Source organism: Amphibalanus amphitrite, unplaced genomic scaffold (genome assembly GCF_019059575.1).
Source record: "Amphibalanus amphitrite isolate SeventyFive unplaced genomic scaffold, NRLGWU_Aamphi_draft 000926F_arrow, whole genome shotgun sequence".
NCBI classification, from domain to species: Eukaryota; Metazoa; Arthropoda; class Thecostraca; order Balanomorpha; family Balanidae; genus Amphibalanus; species Amphibalanus amphitrite.
The window spans coordinates 17453-32841 of NW_024882420.1; the positions used below are offsets into that span (position 1 = coordinate 17453).

A 15389-nucleotide genomic window follows, 5' to 3' on the forward strand; every position below is an offset into this window, starting at 1 on the left:
AGGGTGACCCAGAGGGTACACTCGGCGGCAGATTGATGTTCCACCACTCCCTACCCATCGGGCTTCCATGGCTCAGCACTGACTGCTGCCAGTGTTGCCTGCCCTCAGCACTGGTCAGCACTGCACGTCAGTGCCAGTGCTGCCAGTGCTGCCATTGGCAGCAGCCAGTGCTGAGCCATGGGAGCCCGATAGGCAGGGAGTGGCGGAACATCAATCTGCCCCGAGTGTACACCAAATTTGGTGGTATTACGCGCCACCGTTTTAGCAGTATCTACGAAAAACCGCAGGGGAGGGGGAAGGGGCTGCATAAACCCCATCCCATCACCTTTCCTCCGCTCCAATGTCCCCTGGCCGGGCGTAAATTAATTGCCATGATCGCAGTTTTCCGTTAATGGTATAGCCAGATCTCATCGGATCAACTTGCTCTTCCCAGAATTTGGTGAGCCTACACTGGCGTTTCTTAAATCCTCTTTATGGATTTCTCATATCCTCTTAAGGTATATGAGAGCGGGCCCGTCTCGGCAGCGGCACTCTGGACCCCGGTCTCCCACCCGTCACACTCGGACAATGAAGCCGCTACCCGCGAGATTATGTCCCGGCGTCGCTCCGCGTTACGCCGGCTAGGCCGCGAGTCTCCCGAGTACAAGACGCTCAACCGCTCGGTCCGTGCAGCTTTGCGCCGAGACCGCCGTCACGACCTCCAAAACGAGATCAGCGAGCGTGGGGTCAACAAAGTTTGGCAATGCATCAAATCAGTGATCGCTGGAAAGAAAGATGGTCCAAATATTCAGCCCGACCTATCTCCCGACGACCTGAACTCCTTCTTCGTTTCTGTCGGGCCCCGGATCGCCACCGAATTGAGCACCCAGAACATCAATACTGACCTAAACGTACGTCTCCCCCGAGTCGGCGCATGCTATTTTAAGCCGAGAGCCATCACTCTCGGGGAACTCGGACACACAGTGTTCAGCATGCGAAACTCCGCCGCGCGTGGCACCGACGCTATATGTATCCGGATGTTCAAAACTTGCTTCCAAACCATTGGCGACATTATTCTGCACATCATAAACACCTCAATCACCCGTTCCGACATACCTAACTCCTGGAAACACTCTATCGTCCAACCCATCTTCAAGTCTGGCAACCCATCTGACCCCAGCAATTTCAGACCGATCTCCCTAGTTCCCGTTATCATGAAAATCATCGAGCGTGTAATCCATCGGCAGCTCTATCACTACCTCTCCCAAAACCACCTTCTTTCGTCTACCCAACACGGATTCCGCCCTCGGCACTCCACTGAGACTGCACTGCTGTCAGTCACAGATAGCATCCTTGCCGCCACCGATAGGGGTGAGATCTCAATGCTGTGCCTCATAGATCTCAGCAAATGTTTCGACGTCATCAATCATGAACTCCTTGTCAAAAAACTTGAAATGTACGGCATTGAGACCTCCTGGTTTTCTGCTTATCTCCATGGTCACACGCAGAGCGTGTCCCTGAAAGACAAAACCGGCCGTAAGATGACCTCCCGACCGCTCCCAAACACCGTGGGCCAGGGGCGGATACAGGAAAACTCCAAGGGGAGGGTCATGAATCGAAGTGGTGCCCCTACCTATACCCAAAATTAAAAACTCAACGGATTTCGTCCACTTCATTTTGGTGGTGCCCTCATTTTAAGTTTTTTTCTTCTTTTTTTTTAGTCAGTATCTTAACTCTTAGCCACAACCACATTTACCAATTGTAAGCAAGTATATATGAATGTGCTATGTGTATATATGTTGTGGACGCTGAGTAATGAGTACTTACCAGGAACGTTATCAGGTAAGCAAATCGTTGTCAGTCCGACGAACTTGACCCTGGCGTCTAAAGGGTCTGTCCTTGACACTTCAGGCTTGTCAGGGGCACCAAAGTCCTTCCAGGGACACCACAAACCTGCCAGGGGCACCTACGGTCTTGTAGGGGCGCCACAGGCCCGCCAGGGGCACCACAGGCCTGCCAGGAAGCAGGGGCACCGCAGGTCTAGCAAGTATACACGACAGGCCTGTCTGGGACACAACGGGCCTGTTGGGCCCATGAGCACCCCTAGGGGCAGGGGCACCACAGTCCTTCCAGGGGCACCGCAGGCCTGTGAGGGGCACCAGCGGCCTAGCAGGGGCACCAGTCAACACAGGCCTGCCAGGGGCACCACAGACCTGCCAGGGGCACCAGAGGCCTGCCAGGAGCACCACCGACCTCGCAGGGGTAACTTGGGCCTGTCAAGGCCCAGGGGCACCACGGGCCTGTCGAGAGGCACTTCAGGCTTTTCAGGGGCACCATAGTCCTCTCCGGGCGCAGGGGTAGCAGGGGCACCAGAGGCCTGCCAGGGGCACTGCAGGCCTAGCAAGGGCACCACTGGTCTATCAGGGGCACCACGAGCCTGTCATAGCCAGGCATCTCAGGCTTATCAAGGCCCAGGGACACCACAGGTCTGTGAGGGGCACCAGCGACCTAGCAGGGGCACCAGTCAACACAGGTCTGCCAGGGGCGCCACAGACCTGCCAGGGGCACCACAGACCTGCCAGGGCACCAGAGGTCTGCTAGGGGCACCACCGGCCTCGAAGGGGCACCTTGGGCCTGTCAGGGGCACCACGGGCCTGCCGAGGGGCACTTCAGACTTTTCAGGGGCACCAGTCCTCTCCGGGCGTAGGGGTACCAGCGGCCTAGCAAGGGCACCAGAGGTCTGCCAGGGGCACCAGCGGCCTAGCAAGGGCACCAGAGGCCTGCCAGGGGCACCACAGGCCTAACAAGGGCACCACGGGCCTGTCAGGGGCACCTCAGGCTTGTCAGGGCCCAGGGACACCACAGTCCTTCCAAGGGCACCGCAAGCCTGTCAGGGGCACCAGAGGCCTGCCAGGGGCACCACAGGCCTAGCAAGGGCACCACTGGCCTGTCAGGGGCACCTCAGGCTTGTCAGGGCCCAGGGGCACCACAGTCCTTCCAGGGGCATTACAAGCCTGTCAGGGGCACCAGAGGCCTAGCAAGGGCACCACAGGCCTGCCATGGACACCACAGGCCTGCCAGGGGCACCACCGGCCTTGCAGGGGCGCCTCAGGCCTGTCAGGGGCACCACGTTCCTGCCGGGGACACTTCAGGCTTGTCAGGGGCGTTACAGTCCTGTCAGGGCCCAGGGGCACCAGGCCCGTGGTGTCCCTGCTAGGCCTGTGGTGCCCCTGGCGGTCCTGTGGTGCCCCTGTCAGGACTGTGATACCCCTGATAGGCCGGTGGTGCCCCTGGCAGGTCTTTGGGCCCCCGGGCCTCAAGGGGGGGGCCATGACCCATGTGACCCCCCCCTTGGATCCGCCCCTGCCGTGGGCGTTTTCCAGGGATCGGCGCTGGGTCCCCTTCTTTTCACAATATTCTCGAATGACCTTTCCCTATTTGCTGGAGATGCCACCGCCTATCAGTACGCCGACGACACCCAGATATTGGTGAGCGGCCCACGCGACGACATTAGGAGCCTCATCTCGCGCATGGAGGCATCACTCGCGTCACTTAACGCCTGGTTCGGCGCACACGCCCTGAAAGTCAACGCTTCTAAAACTCAACTCATGGTATTCGGTAGTCGACAAAATCTACGTAAACTGCCTCGCTTCAAAATCTCATTCCGTGACGCTGAGCTCCAGCCGTGTACTCAGGTGGGAAACCTGGGTGTTGTATTCGACGGCGCACTCACCTGGGAGGCACACGTAGCCGAGCTGAGCCGTCGTTGCATGGGCGTACTGATCGGCCTCTCCCACGCACGACACTGTCTCCCAGACGGCATCCTCAAAACGATCGTGACGGCACTTGTCATCTCGCGCGTCCAGTACTGCCTCACTGTCTACGGAAATGGCTCCCGGAAAAACTTTGACCGGCTCCAAAAAATTATGAACTTCGCAGCACGGGTCATCTTCGGCCGCCGTAAATTCGACCACGTCTCTGGCCTCCGCGACTCGCTTGGATGGATACCTCCGAAAGCTATGGCCGATATTCAAACCCTCGTAACTGCTCAGAAAATAATAAGGAACGGCGAGCCCGAAGAACTAGCTACTATGTTCACTTATAACAGTGACGCGCGAAAGAGGTCCACCCGGCAAGACCACCTTCTCCACCTCCCACGCTCGCGGCTCGAGATAGGCAAGCGACGGTTCGGCTACCGGGCCGCGGCGCTACTCAACAGTCTGCCTCCCGGTGTCATCGAACAGCGCCCCGCCCAATTCGCCCGTGCGGCCAAGGCTGCAGTCTGTCCGGCGTTCGCGACCGCCCGACGCTGACTCATGTCAGGGGGAGGGGGTACCCGCAGCCGTGTGTGGCGCGCTGACTTGAATTGTCCGTATGTATATAGAGAGTGAGTGTCCAGTGATTAAATCGTTATGCCTGTGTTCTACTGCCCCTGCATGTTTTTGTTCCAACCCGTCTCAGACTCTGGACTGTAATCGCCACGCCCCGTGTGGATTGTCCATGATTGTAATACATACATACATACATGAAGCTGCTCGTGCTGGTTGGTCTGCTGGCCGCGCTGCTGGCCTGCGCAGAGGGCTCCGGAGGCATTCCGCAGTGTCCCTACACCACGCCCGACCCGTACTGCCCGTACAGCTCGCAGGACGAGTGCGGAGTGCCCTACAAGCAGTGTCCTCCGTACCAGGAGTGCTGCCGCGGCAAGTGCAACAACGAGTGCCGGACCGTCACTCACTGGAGTAGTGGTAGTGGAAAATGAGAGGCCCATCGCCGAGACCCGATAGGGCGCCTGCCGATGATGACGCCTGCCGATAACGCTTGATGACGACAGCCGATGACGTCTTCTGATGAGTGATGACGGTGCCGGCCTCTGCCATAGTTACCGCGCACCAATATTGTAATTCAACGGCCACTCGTACCTTACATGAGTTGATTTCGAAATACATTTTATCCTGCGTAATCAACGTGTTGCGTTGGTGGGAGCTGACGGTTAACTCTGCAAGTGATGTCTACATGCACTACATCACGAAAATTTTAGTATATCCCTAACTGCTTGCTATTCAAAAGCACTGGTGGACTCAGAAAGGTTGAATAGCCCTATACGAAAAAATCGTGGAAACTCGCCACATCTGCGGTAATCCTTGCAGAACGTGCCGGTCGCTACTTTTGTATTTTATGTAATGGCTATGAAGGCAACTAGTGTACTCCGATAAGCAAAAGAAATTGACCTTTTCCTCGACATGAAAATGCAAAAAGCCGAATAATGTATTTAAAAAAAAAAAAAAACGGTGAGCTTCCGGCCACTAGCCTTTATCAAACCAACGTTACAGCAGACATGGTCCGTTTGCTACGCGCGTTACAGCAAACCAACCAGCAAGCCTTTCCCCGCGTTCGATGTCTCACGGACGACGAAGATTCTACGCCGTCCGGCCAATCCCGTTCAAGGTCAGCGGGGGCTCGGCTGCGGTTATGGAGCGTGATTGGCCGGACGGCATAGAATCTTCGTCGTCCGCGAGACATCGAACGCGGGGTTTATCAAACGAACGTTACGCGGGTTGCTGTACCGTTGGTTTGATGACGCCGCCCCTGCTGCGCTCCGAGCCGTGCCCTGAGGCTGTGTCGGGTCGGGCGGCCGGCAGTGGCCGCTGGAGAGGCGAGGGGAGCGGGTGTTTGGTGGCCGGGCCGGGTGGTGGGTGGCTGGGACAGTGGAGTCGGAGCGTGTGCTGGTCGGTGACGCTGGTGGATAACGGGAGACGGTGAGGGACGCTGGTGGATAACGGGAGACGGTGATGGACGCTGGTGGATAACGGGAGACGGTGAGGGACGCTGGTGGATAACGGGAGATGGTGAGGGACGCTGGTGGATAACGGGAGACGGTGAGGGACGCTGGTGGATAACGGAAGACGGTGAGGGACGCTGGTGGATAACGGGAGACAGTGAGGGACGCTGGTGAATAACGGGAGACAGTGAGGGACGCTGGTGGATAACGGGAGACTGTGAGGGACGCTGGTGGATTACCCCTCGCCCGCACATGGGGGGGGGGGGGGTTGCCACCCCCCCCCCCCCAGGTAGTCTTTCTGCTCTGCACTCAACATTTTTAGAGCTAGAAGGCTGAATTTTCGTATAGCTGCTCGCCTATCCTTTCTTGATGTCCACTGAAAATTTCAAGTTTCTGTGATTTTTGATTTCGGAGATATGACATTGTTTTTCAGGTCATGTCATGACCCAAATGGCCAATTCTCAACATCTTGCGTTTGCCATGGGCCTTGTGAGCTTTTGACACCCTGATTTCGGCCTTTTTTGCCAGTCTTACCTCCCACCTATCATGGAACATGTTGTTCGACGACGTACAGGGGTCAAGGTCAGGGTCAAGGTCAACCTAGGTCATCTAAGATAATTGCGTTTTAGGCAAGCTGAATTTACTTTTTGTGATTTTTTTTTCTTTTGACAGCATTTTTGGTAAAAGCTTCTCAGATCATGATTTCATGTAATATGGACCCAAAAACAATCGGTGCACACATCAGTATACACACAGACACACACAGACATATAAACACATATAATTGACCTTGACCTAACTTGACCTGAAATGACCTCAGCAGCAAAATTCTGGTCGGTTAGTGTGACAAAGAGGTTCTAGCTGGCTTGGCACCAGAAAACAGCATCGTCATCGGTATTTGATAAGCAGCGCACTTGATATCCAACGGTGACCCAAAACAGCAACATTTTTTAGTTTGACCTGACCTGGAAGGTCAATGACTGACCTGAGGAGGTAAAACTGGGTATCATTGGATTCGTCTCTTCCCAAAGAATCTTTTTGGTCTTTACCGCTAAGCTCTATCTCCAACAGGAACGAAATTTCGCGGGGGGTGGCAACCACCCCCCCCCCCCCATGTGCGTTCTAGGATGGGAAAATGGCATGTGCGGGCGAGGGTTACGGAGATAGAATATGCAGCATAGGTTTTATGATTTACGCTTTATGCACTTTAGAGGCGTCTTATGAGGAACTCTGTTCGCGAATACGGTATGCGTATAGTACTATAGAACTGGGAAATAATGCCGGTATAGTTAACGTTCATGTCCAATTGTGTCCAGTCTTGCTCCTGTGGTGTTTGTTGCGGCGTTCTCGTTGCTCGTGTCATGTTCAGTTACTGATGATCGTGCCCGATTCTTCCAGGACTTCACTGGCGTCGGCCCAGCGGCGTTGGACGGGGAGCCGCCATCGTCACCGTCCTGACTGAACCAGAACAACAGCGGCGGACCGAGACAGCAGAGCGGCACCGACCGGCCACTTCGGAACGGGCGGTGAGAGGGATAGCAAAACAAAATTTTGCATGTGTAGTATTTTCTTCTTATAACTATTGTTCCATGATAAAAACAGAGGAGTCCGCAGGTCATGAATTTCAATAGAAACGGTAACCTTCGCCCCAGTGGGGGGGGGGGGGGCATATGTTACCACCCTGTCGCGTTTTTTTGCGCGTAAATAAAAACCGCGGCGCGTAGCGCCGCGCCGCTTGGGGTAGCTTTTGGTACATCAATTTTGGACAGTGTGTGAAATTTTTTACCCCAGGTCATGTCAGGTCAGGTCACCAGGTCAAGTTAACTGACCAAGCAAAAAAAAAAGTTTGCAATCATGTCCAGCCTGCAGTGTTTGTCGGAAAGGTTTCAAACTTGGTGGATTGCATGATGTTATGGGCGCCTACAATTTGTATATCTCGGATTTTTTTATATCCGTGACCTAAGGTCAGGTCAGTGGCGTGACCTTTCCATTACAGGTCAATGGAGAAAAATGAAAATGCCTCTAGATCCGTGTGTACGCATAGGAACAGTCCAAATATTTCAGAATCACAATGATTTGGACCATCCGTGATGACCAAGGTGTCATTTTCGCTGATAGCCTCTAGAAAGGTCATCCGAGGTCATTTGAGGCTACAAACAGATTTTTGCCAATTAACTCGAGATTGGAAAGAGATAGAACGCTGGGGATGGTCTCTTTGTGTTTGTCTTGCCGAGACGCATCGACTGATATGCAACATGACCTTTTCCGGTCAGGTCATGACCTTGACCTCAGGTCAAATTTTCAAGTTGACCTCTCAAGGTCAAATTATAGTTCATTCGACGCGTCTCGGCGAGAGGAACACGATTCTGGCAATAGAAATGTCGTGGCTTTTTTTGAAGTCAAAAGCTATTGTCGAAAAACACTTTTCGTAAAAACAGCTATTTTTGGAGTTTTTGCCCTCTGGAGGCTAAACCGTTGACCTGAGGTCAATTTTGATAATAACCTTATCAAAAGAAGAGTTCAAAAGCTATCGGTTGCTTTTCCATGCGTTTTTCTAGCTACCATAGTTCCTGAGATAACGGCATGTTTTCTGAAAAAATATAATGACCATTGGCAAATTTTGACCTTTGATGACCTCTGGTGACCCCAATATTGCTCTAAGATGAAAAATGACCGAAATACCTTCAAACGTACGGATTGAGAGCTATCGACTGCTTTTACCGCGTCTTTCTATCCCTCTTAGTTTTTGAGTTAGAGGTGGGTGGTAACATATGCCCCCCCTCCCCACTAGGGCGAAGTTGGCTGAGACCGCCACTGGGGCGCGGGTAACGTAAACCGTTTGAATTTTGATCATAATGTTATTAGAATAAGTCAGATTGTGTGCTCTTTAAAGCACTTCATAAATTATCAAATTGCAAGTTGAAATGCAATTTAATAAAATTTGACATCGGCTATAATGGAAATCATTTCCATTTTATATCCGCTCGCCGTCATCTTTCCCTCTTTTCTCCAACAGTGTCCGTGTGATTCAGACTCGGTGAACCACCGTCCGCTGTCTGCCCGGTCTCCGACACACCGGGCCATCGGACTACAGAACTACCAAATATCGGACTACAGTACTACCGGCCCGCAGACTACAGAACTACAAAAAAAAAATCGGACTATAGAACTACCGGCCCTCAGGCTACAGAACTACCAGTCTTCGGCAGTAGATGACAGACACGAGAATGGGCAATCAACGAGCTCCTTGGAACGCAATGATATCTTAACGTAAGTTCGTATTTTCAAAAAATGTTTCGACTGCTAAGTGTCTCTTACCACAGGATCAGGGCCACCCATAAAACGTTGGTATATTATGGTTCGTGGCCATCCCTATGGCAGTACTTCATGCATACCTATTGCAGTTTTGTGACCGCCTATCGACTACCGTAAACCGGGGTGAGTTGATATGGATTTTGAGGTTATTCTAGATTTCGTTAAAAGCCACATTCATTTACGGAATTCTTTTTGTGCCAGTTTCATGGCACATGCCTTGGGGAGGCAATCAGCAAAAATGAATAAAAAATGTATATATTAAGCCCCTTTTTTAAAACGCCAAAGTTCATATCAACTCACCACCCCACAGGGGGTGAGTTGATATGATTTTGGATTTTTCAAAATTTCTCGGCTAAAGAAGCTCAGAGGTGAGTTGATAAAATGCCAGTGTTTAAAAAAAGGATGAGAGAACACATCCTGAAAGAAACCATTAGAAAAATGCTAGTAGTTTGGCAGCAGACCTCACATTCATGAAAACGCAATCATGTCCAACACAGCGCGATCAAAATGGCTTGATTTTAGCAGCATCATTTTTTCGCTTTATGATACTTAGTTTTACTTAGAACATTCTGAACTTGGCTAGTCACGTGTCCTCAAGCCAACGGTATCAAAACTGGCAATATATTTTGGAATTACAAGTGTATTTTCTTGTAATTAAAACACATTGTCAGTTGCGGGTCAAGGTTGATATGCCTCTGACAGAAATAATGGATTGAAATGAAAGAATACATATACTTCTGAGCTTTTGTTGACTGGTAGTCAACAAAATATTAATGAAGTGAAGTGAAGCGAATCTAATTCGGACTGTATTCTAAGCGACATAAAACAGAATTCGGCATCAAAAGCCAAAATTAACCCTCGCACTTATAGGCGGGCGAACGGACCACCTCGGCTTTTCGCACATAACTCGCGCAAAAAGCGGCCGATCACGACGAAACTTTCAGTACCTCTCGAGTTTATCAATTTTACACATGTTCTAAAGATTTCATGACTCTGACTCAAATGGTTTTTGACTTGTGACCTGATTCTCGAGACCATGCTTGGCCGGAATCGCGATTTGGCGTAGTCGGCTCACATTATCCGCGCATTTCCAGTCTTTTTGTGATTGTAACGTCCAAACATGTAAATGATGTTGGTCCCACGCAGTATTTTGGGTGTCAACTGTCAAGGTCACCTGAAGGTCAGGTCAGGTCATTGACCTTTGGTGACCTCGGTTCACTTTTTGGAGTTTTACATGTTTCTAGGGTAGTTTTTTCGGGCCGATTTCGAATTTAACATGCATTTGATCATTTATGAAGTAGTTTTAGTGCCTTCGTAACATGTTACGACACCGTCAGTGGTAGCTGACACTTGACACTCCCTATGGATAGCCGGCAGGACACCTACTGGTTGAGCTGACCTGACCTGACCTGGCCTAAATGTACGAAGACATCTGTGAGCAAAACTAACATGACATTCGCGATCAGCAACAGCCAAAAAATAATAAACTCGCTTTACGAACTTCAAATAACCCCCTATTTTCCCGACTTCTGGGTAATTGACCTGGCCTGGAAGGTTAACCAATGACCAAGTTGGTTATCATCGGCTTCCTCGCGTCTCGGGCAACACGCTCATTTTTTCCGCGAAGCTCTAGCTCCACCAGGGGCCAAACGACGATGGGATTCCAACGACCCCCCCCATACGTTAAACGCTGGCAAAACACGAATACGGGCGAGGGCTAAACACCAGTCAATTTCTTTATATTGTTTGTTCCATTTCATTTTGCCTCTCATTCTCGGTTGGCAACTGCCAAGCAGGAAAACTAATCAGTTTCACGAGATCAGAATTCCCGCGCTGTTAGCCATACAGAAATGACAGTTCTGTCATTTTCGAAACTACGAATAAATATAACAGTTTTTTTAATCTGTATGTAATATAGGTGTTCTATAGTGTTCCTTTGTAGCTTGTAGGGAGCCATCTTGAGACTTGACAGGGAGCTGTGCTGTGCCTTTTTTCATGTTAGGTATGTCCACAGAAAAAAAAAACTTTGGGGTTACTGATGTTAGTTGTCGGACCTTCGTCCCCGTCTTGAGTTGAGATTCAGTTTCATAACGTTTCGGCCAGTTACTCTCCGGCCGTCGTCACTCGTCAGGTGTTCTTTGACCCTCAAGGACCTGGATGTTGGTGGCGTTGCGCCGTACGCGTCAAACAGTTCGAAAGCTCCTGTAGTCAGCGGGAATCGAACTCGGGTTTCCCCGGTGATGGTCCACGGTTGTAACCACTCCACTATCGAGGCAGGCTTGACTACGGCCGGAGAAGCTACTGGCTGAAACGTTGTGAAACTAACATCTCAACTCAAGACGGGGACGAAAGTCCGACAACTAACATCAGTGATACTAACAGGCCTCGTCTCAAGCATTCAGAAAAAAACTAAAGCTTTTGGGGTTGATGGAATGATGTGGGGAAAGAAAAGGAGAAGAGTTGGTCTAATTGACTTTGTCTTACCTGCAGACCCATATTTCATGCTAATTTGCATGCCTACCAGCCTGGTATCAGCTTTTATCATGCATATCAACTCACCACCTGATGGCATATCAACTCACCACCTGTCACTTTTCTTAAAATTATAAAAAAGCGTTGTTATAGGTGAAACCCAAAACTACCTGGGATCAACAGTAAATTGATGGTAGTTTCTTTCCCAGTGCATGTTGTTTCATGAATATCCACCGTCTTTGCTGTAGGGTGGGGACTTTTCCTTAGTTTCAAAATCAGAAGAAAAAAAGGACTTTGAAAAAAGTAATGTGTTAAGAAGGCACTGCACCACATGCATGCCTTTCTCAGCTATATGCATCACTTATTGGTTGCTTCACTTCACAGAAAAATAAAACTAAAAATTGGTTTACAAATGGATGAGCAGCACACATTTTAACATTTTTCGAGCAATTTATATCAACTCACCACCCCATATCAACTCACCCCGGTTTACGGTATCGTTGCATTTATGACCGTCTGTTGGTCGTGGCATACATGCCGTAACCGTCTTCATCACGTGGTGTGTGTGGCTGTCTATATTTGACGTGTTGTATGTAACCGTCTATAAATCGTGCTATATGCTACCGTCCTACTTGGTATATATTAGCCGTTTTCACGACGGCCATCTGGTACACATTTGGTGCACATCTGGTACAGATTAGGTGCAGATTTGGTCAAATCAGGTTCAGCGTGTCTCTTAGCAGCTATCAGCTAGGGTTGCACTAATTGCTTATATGCCTGCTTTGTCATATTATCAGAGAGCATCATCGATTAAAACACTGAAATAAATTCATAAAATGAAGATATTTGCTGTAAAAGAAATTAGGTGTAGATTTGGTCAAATCAGGTGCATTCGCCGGATAGCCCGTAGCGAAAAAAGCTATCATCGTCATATTTGCCGCAATATGTGAGACAGTCTTTTTGTTGTGGTATACTGTGCCCGTCTACTTGACGTGATAAATGTAACATTATATTTATCGTGCTACGTGTGACCGTCTATGTGTGGAAAACCGAGCCACCTCTCACACGCTGTATTCCTTACGTCATCGTGTCGCGGCGCCAACTGCCGCCGCGCGCCCGAGCCCGGCCGGCGGTCCACAGTGCACACACAGCTGTGCGCCATAAAACTAGCGCCGCAGGCGCAGGAAATGCGGCCCGCCGGTCCCACGGTCTCGGCGCGCCCACACAAACACGGTCATAAGCACACACGCACAATACACACACACAAGGTACGCTACATTCTACTAATTCATAACACAATTCTATTACACTCCCCCCTGATTTATAAATCACCATACTGCGTCAGTGTAGCGGGACGCCGCTCCCGCGTGCTCCTGCGAGCAGCTGCCGACTCCTCGCCATCGTGCGAGGCCCCCTCCGACTCGCCTCGAGCCGCAGCGTCGGGAGCGACACGCTGCTCATAAAAGATAATTGGGGCGCCCTCGTCGTCACTCTCACTGATCGGCGGACTCCTGCCCTCGGCCGGCTGTGGGAGAACGGCCAGCCTCAGGTCCCGCACATGGCGCGGCACTCCATCAACCTCAACACACTGTACAGACACAATACGGCTCACCGTCCCAAGTGAACTGGCCACGTCACAGCGGCGGCTCGGGTCCCTGACCCAAACCTTGTCCCCGACCGTAAAGCGGCTGATATCGGCATCAGCTGGCGTGTCTACATCTGGGACTTTCACTCGGTAATTAAACAGCGTTTCCATGGGGCTGGAGCTCTGATCCTCCGCGCGTGGCATCACGTTATAGCGATACACCGCCTCCACCACCGAACACTTCTTTCTGGCCGCTAACGTTTTGATGGAGCGGTGGTTGCGCTCCGAGATGCCGTTACCGGACGGGACATGAGCTGCTCGGTATCGAACGGAGACTCCCCACCGACTGACGAACTCATTGAACACGGCACTTCGAAACGATGGATAGTTATCCGTCAGCAGCTCAGTGGGAGCGCCTCGCTCCAGGAAGATTGACTCGAGCTGCGCGATGACACTCTCAGCGTCCTGTCGCTTTAGGCGCCTCCAGATCGCGTAGCGAGACGGCCCACAATCCACTAGGGTCAGGTAGAGTTGATTGTCGGCGTGGCAGACGTCCATGCTCACTCTTTCCCAGCACTCGTTCACCCCTAGCGTGCCGCGCACCCAGCGCTGCGGCGCAGGGTCGACCGATTGGCACGCCTGACACTGGCGGATCACGGCACGCACCTGAGCTCTGGTGACGTCAGAGCTCTGCCTCCTGCATAGTCTCAGGGTTCGTGTGATGCCAGGATGGCCGCTGGTGTGGTGAATCCGTGCGATGTCGGGCTCTGTGACGACGGCACTGCACACCATCGACGCGCCCTGCGGGGTCAGCCACTTTTTTGGCACTCTCGTGAGCGCGTCGGCCCGGTTCTCAGCCGATGGGACGAATTTCACGCAGAGTTGCATGGCATATTCTTCACCCAGCTTCTTCACTGTCTCAAGACGCCTCCGAATTAGCATCTCGCTCGCTGCCTTGGTTTTTACACGGGCTCTGCCAGACAGGACGTCGGACAGCCAGTGATAGACGGTTCGCGAGTCGGTCATGATCGTCACATTCTTCAAATTCCAGGACAGTGCCAGATTGAGCCCTCGAATCACAGCATCTAGCTCTGCGAGATTGATGTGGGTGTCCGAGCTCTTCCGCAGCCAGCAGGCGTCTTCAACGACGCAGTCGTTGATCTCCAGCACGGCCCCGATGGCGAGGGAGCTGGCATCGACCCACACCACACCTCCGCCGTCTCCAGAGACATCCCACCGGCCCCGCACGGGGTCAGATGTGTTCACACGCTCCACCATCTCAATGACCATTGCACAGAGCTCCGGGTCAGTGACCTCGTCATCCCATCCACTGGACACAGCGGTGACACGCCTCTTCAGATATGACGCGGCCACGCGGAGCCAGCCGGCCACAGGAACAAGACTGGTGAGTCGTCCGCACAGAGAGAAGACTGCCCGTCTCGTCAGTTTAGGGGGCGGGCTGATGTCGGTTCTGTCACGCCTCCAGAACAGCCCGTCTCGCTCCCCCCAGACCCTTAGGCCAAGCACACGGGCACCATCGATCACACTTTCTGGCGCTTTGCAGTCCAAGCCATGGTTCTCTAGATGGGCCTTCACTTCAGCTGCGGTGGCGACCTCCTCATTCACAAATATGTCATCGACGTAGGAGGATGTCGCGCTGTCTATTCTCTGGTCCAGCCCGAGAGCCATGCTGAGCACTTTTTTCATCACCAGCGGCGCACAGCCGATTCCAAACCCTAGTCTCGTCAGACACCACCTTTTGCCCTGAAACACAACAGTCTGGTAGGGCCACAGAGACTCGCTCACATGCACCTGCAGGTAGGCGTCTTTGAGATCCAGAAGCGACACGTTCCGTCCGAACCGGCGCCACTCGCGAATTTTCTCGCTACACACGTCTGCGGCAGCCGTATGCGAGTCCAAATACTCATTCAGCTCTCTGAAGTCCATGACCGGGCGCACTTTGTCTTTGTTCGGCTGAATCACCGCCATCAGCGGTATTGTGCCCTTTGCCTGTCCGTGGACACGCTCGTCATAGGGAACAAGCCATCCGTTTGTCACCCACTTTGTGAGCTGTCGCTCATACTCCTGCCTGGCCTCTGATGGTATTGAGTACTCCTCCGCTTTGTTGAACAACTGTCCTGGCTCATCCCCACACCATTTCAATTGCACAGACCACTTTTTCTGGCTCTCATCGTAGCTCACAATAAAGTCCTTCTCCTCCTCGCGCCATATACCCGCCGCCGCCTCCGGCGCCGCCAT

General features: G+C 51.9%; 1 protein-coding gene and 1 long non-coding RNA gene across 2 annotated transcripts; both read right to left on the minus strand.

Annotated features, from left to right (window-relative positions):
• Window positions 1-796: 796 nt before the first annotated feature.
• Window positions 797-4162, minus strand: LOC122368133. The gene is made up of 2 exons (XR_006254191.1): window positions 3713-4162; window positions 797-1496 (listed from the first exon to the last, which is right to left on the minus strand). It is a non-coding gene; the product is annotated as an uncharacterized LOC122368133 (long non-coding RNA).
• A 1363-nt stretch (window positions 4163-5525) lies between these two features.
• On the minus strand, window positions 5526-15389 carry LOC122368136. The gene is made up of 4 exons (XM_043341806.1): window positions 15333-15389; window positions 14937-15140; window positions 13474-14483; window positions 5526-5715 (listed from the first exon to the last, which is right to left on the minus strand). The coding sequence occupies exons 1-4, from the start codon at window positions 15387-15389 to the stop codon at window positions 5526-5528; spliced, it is 1461 nt and encodes a 486-aa protein (XP_043197741.1).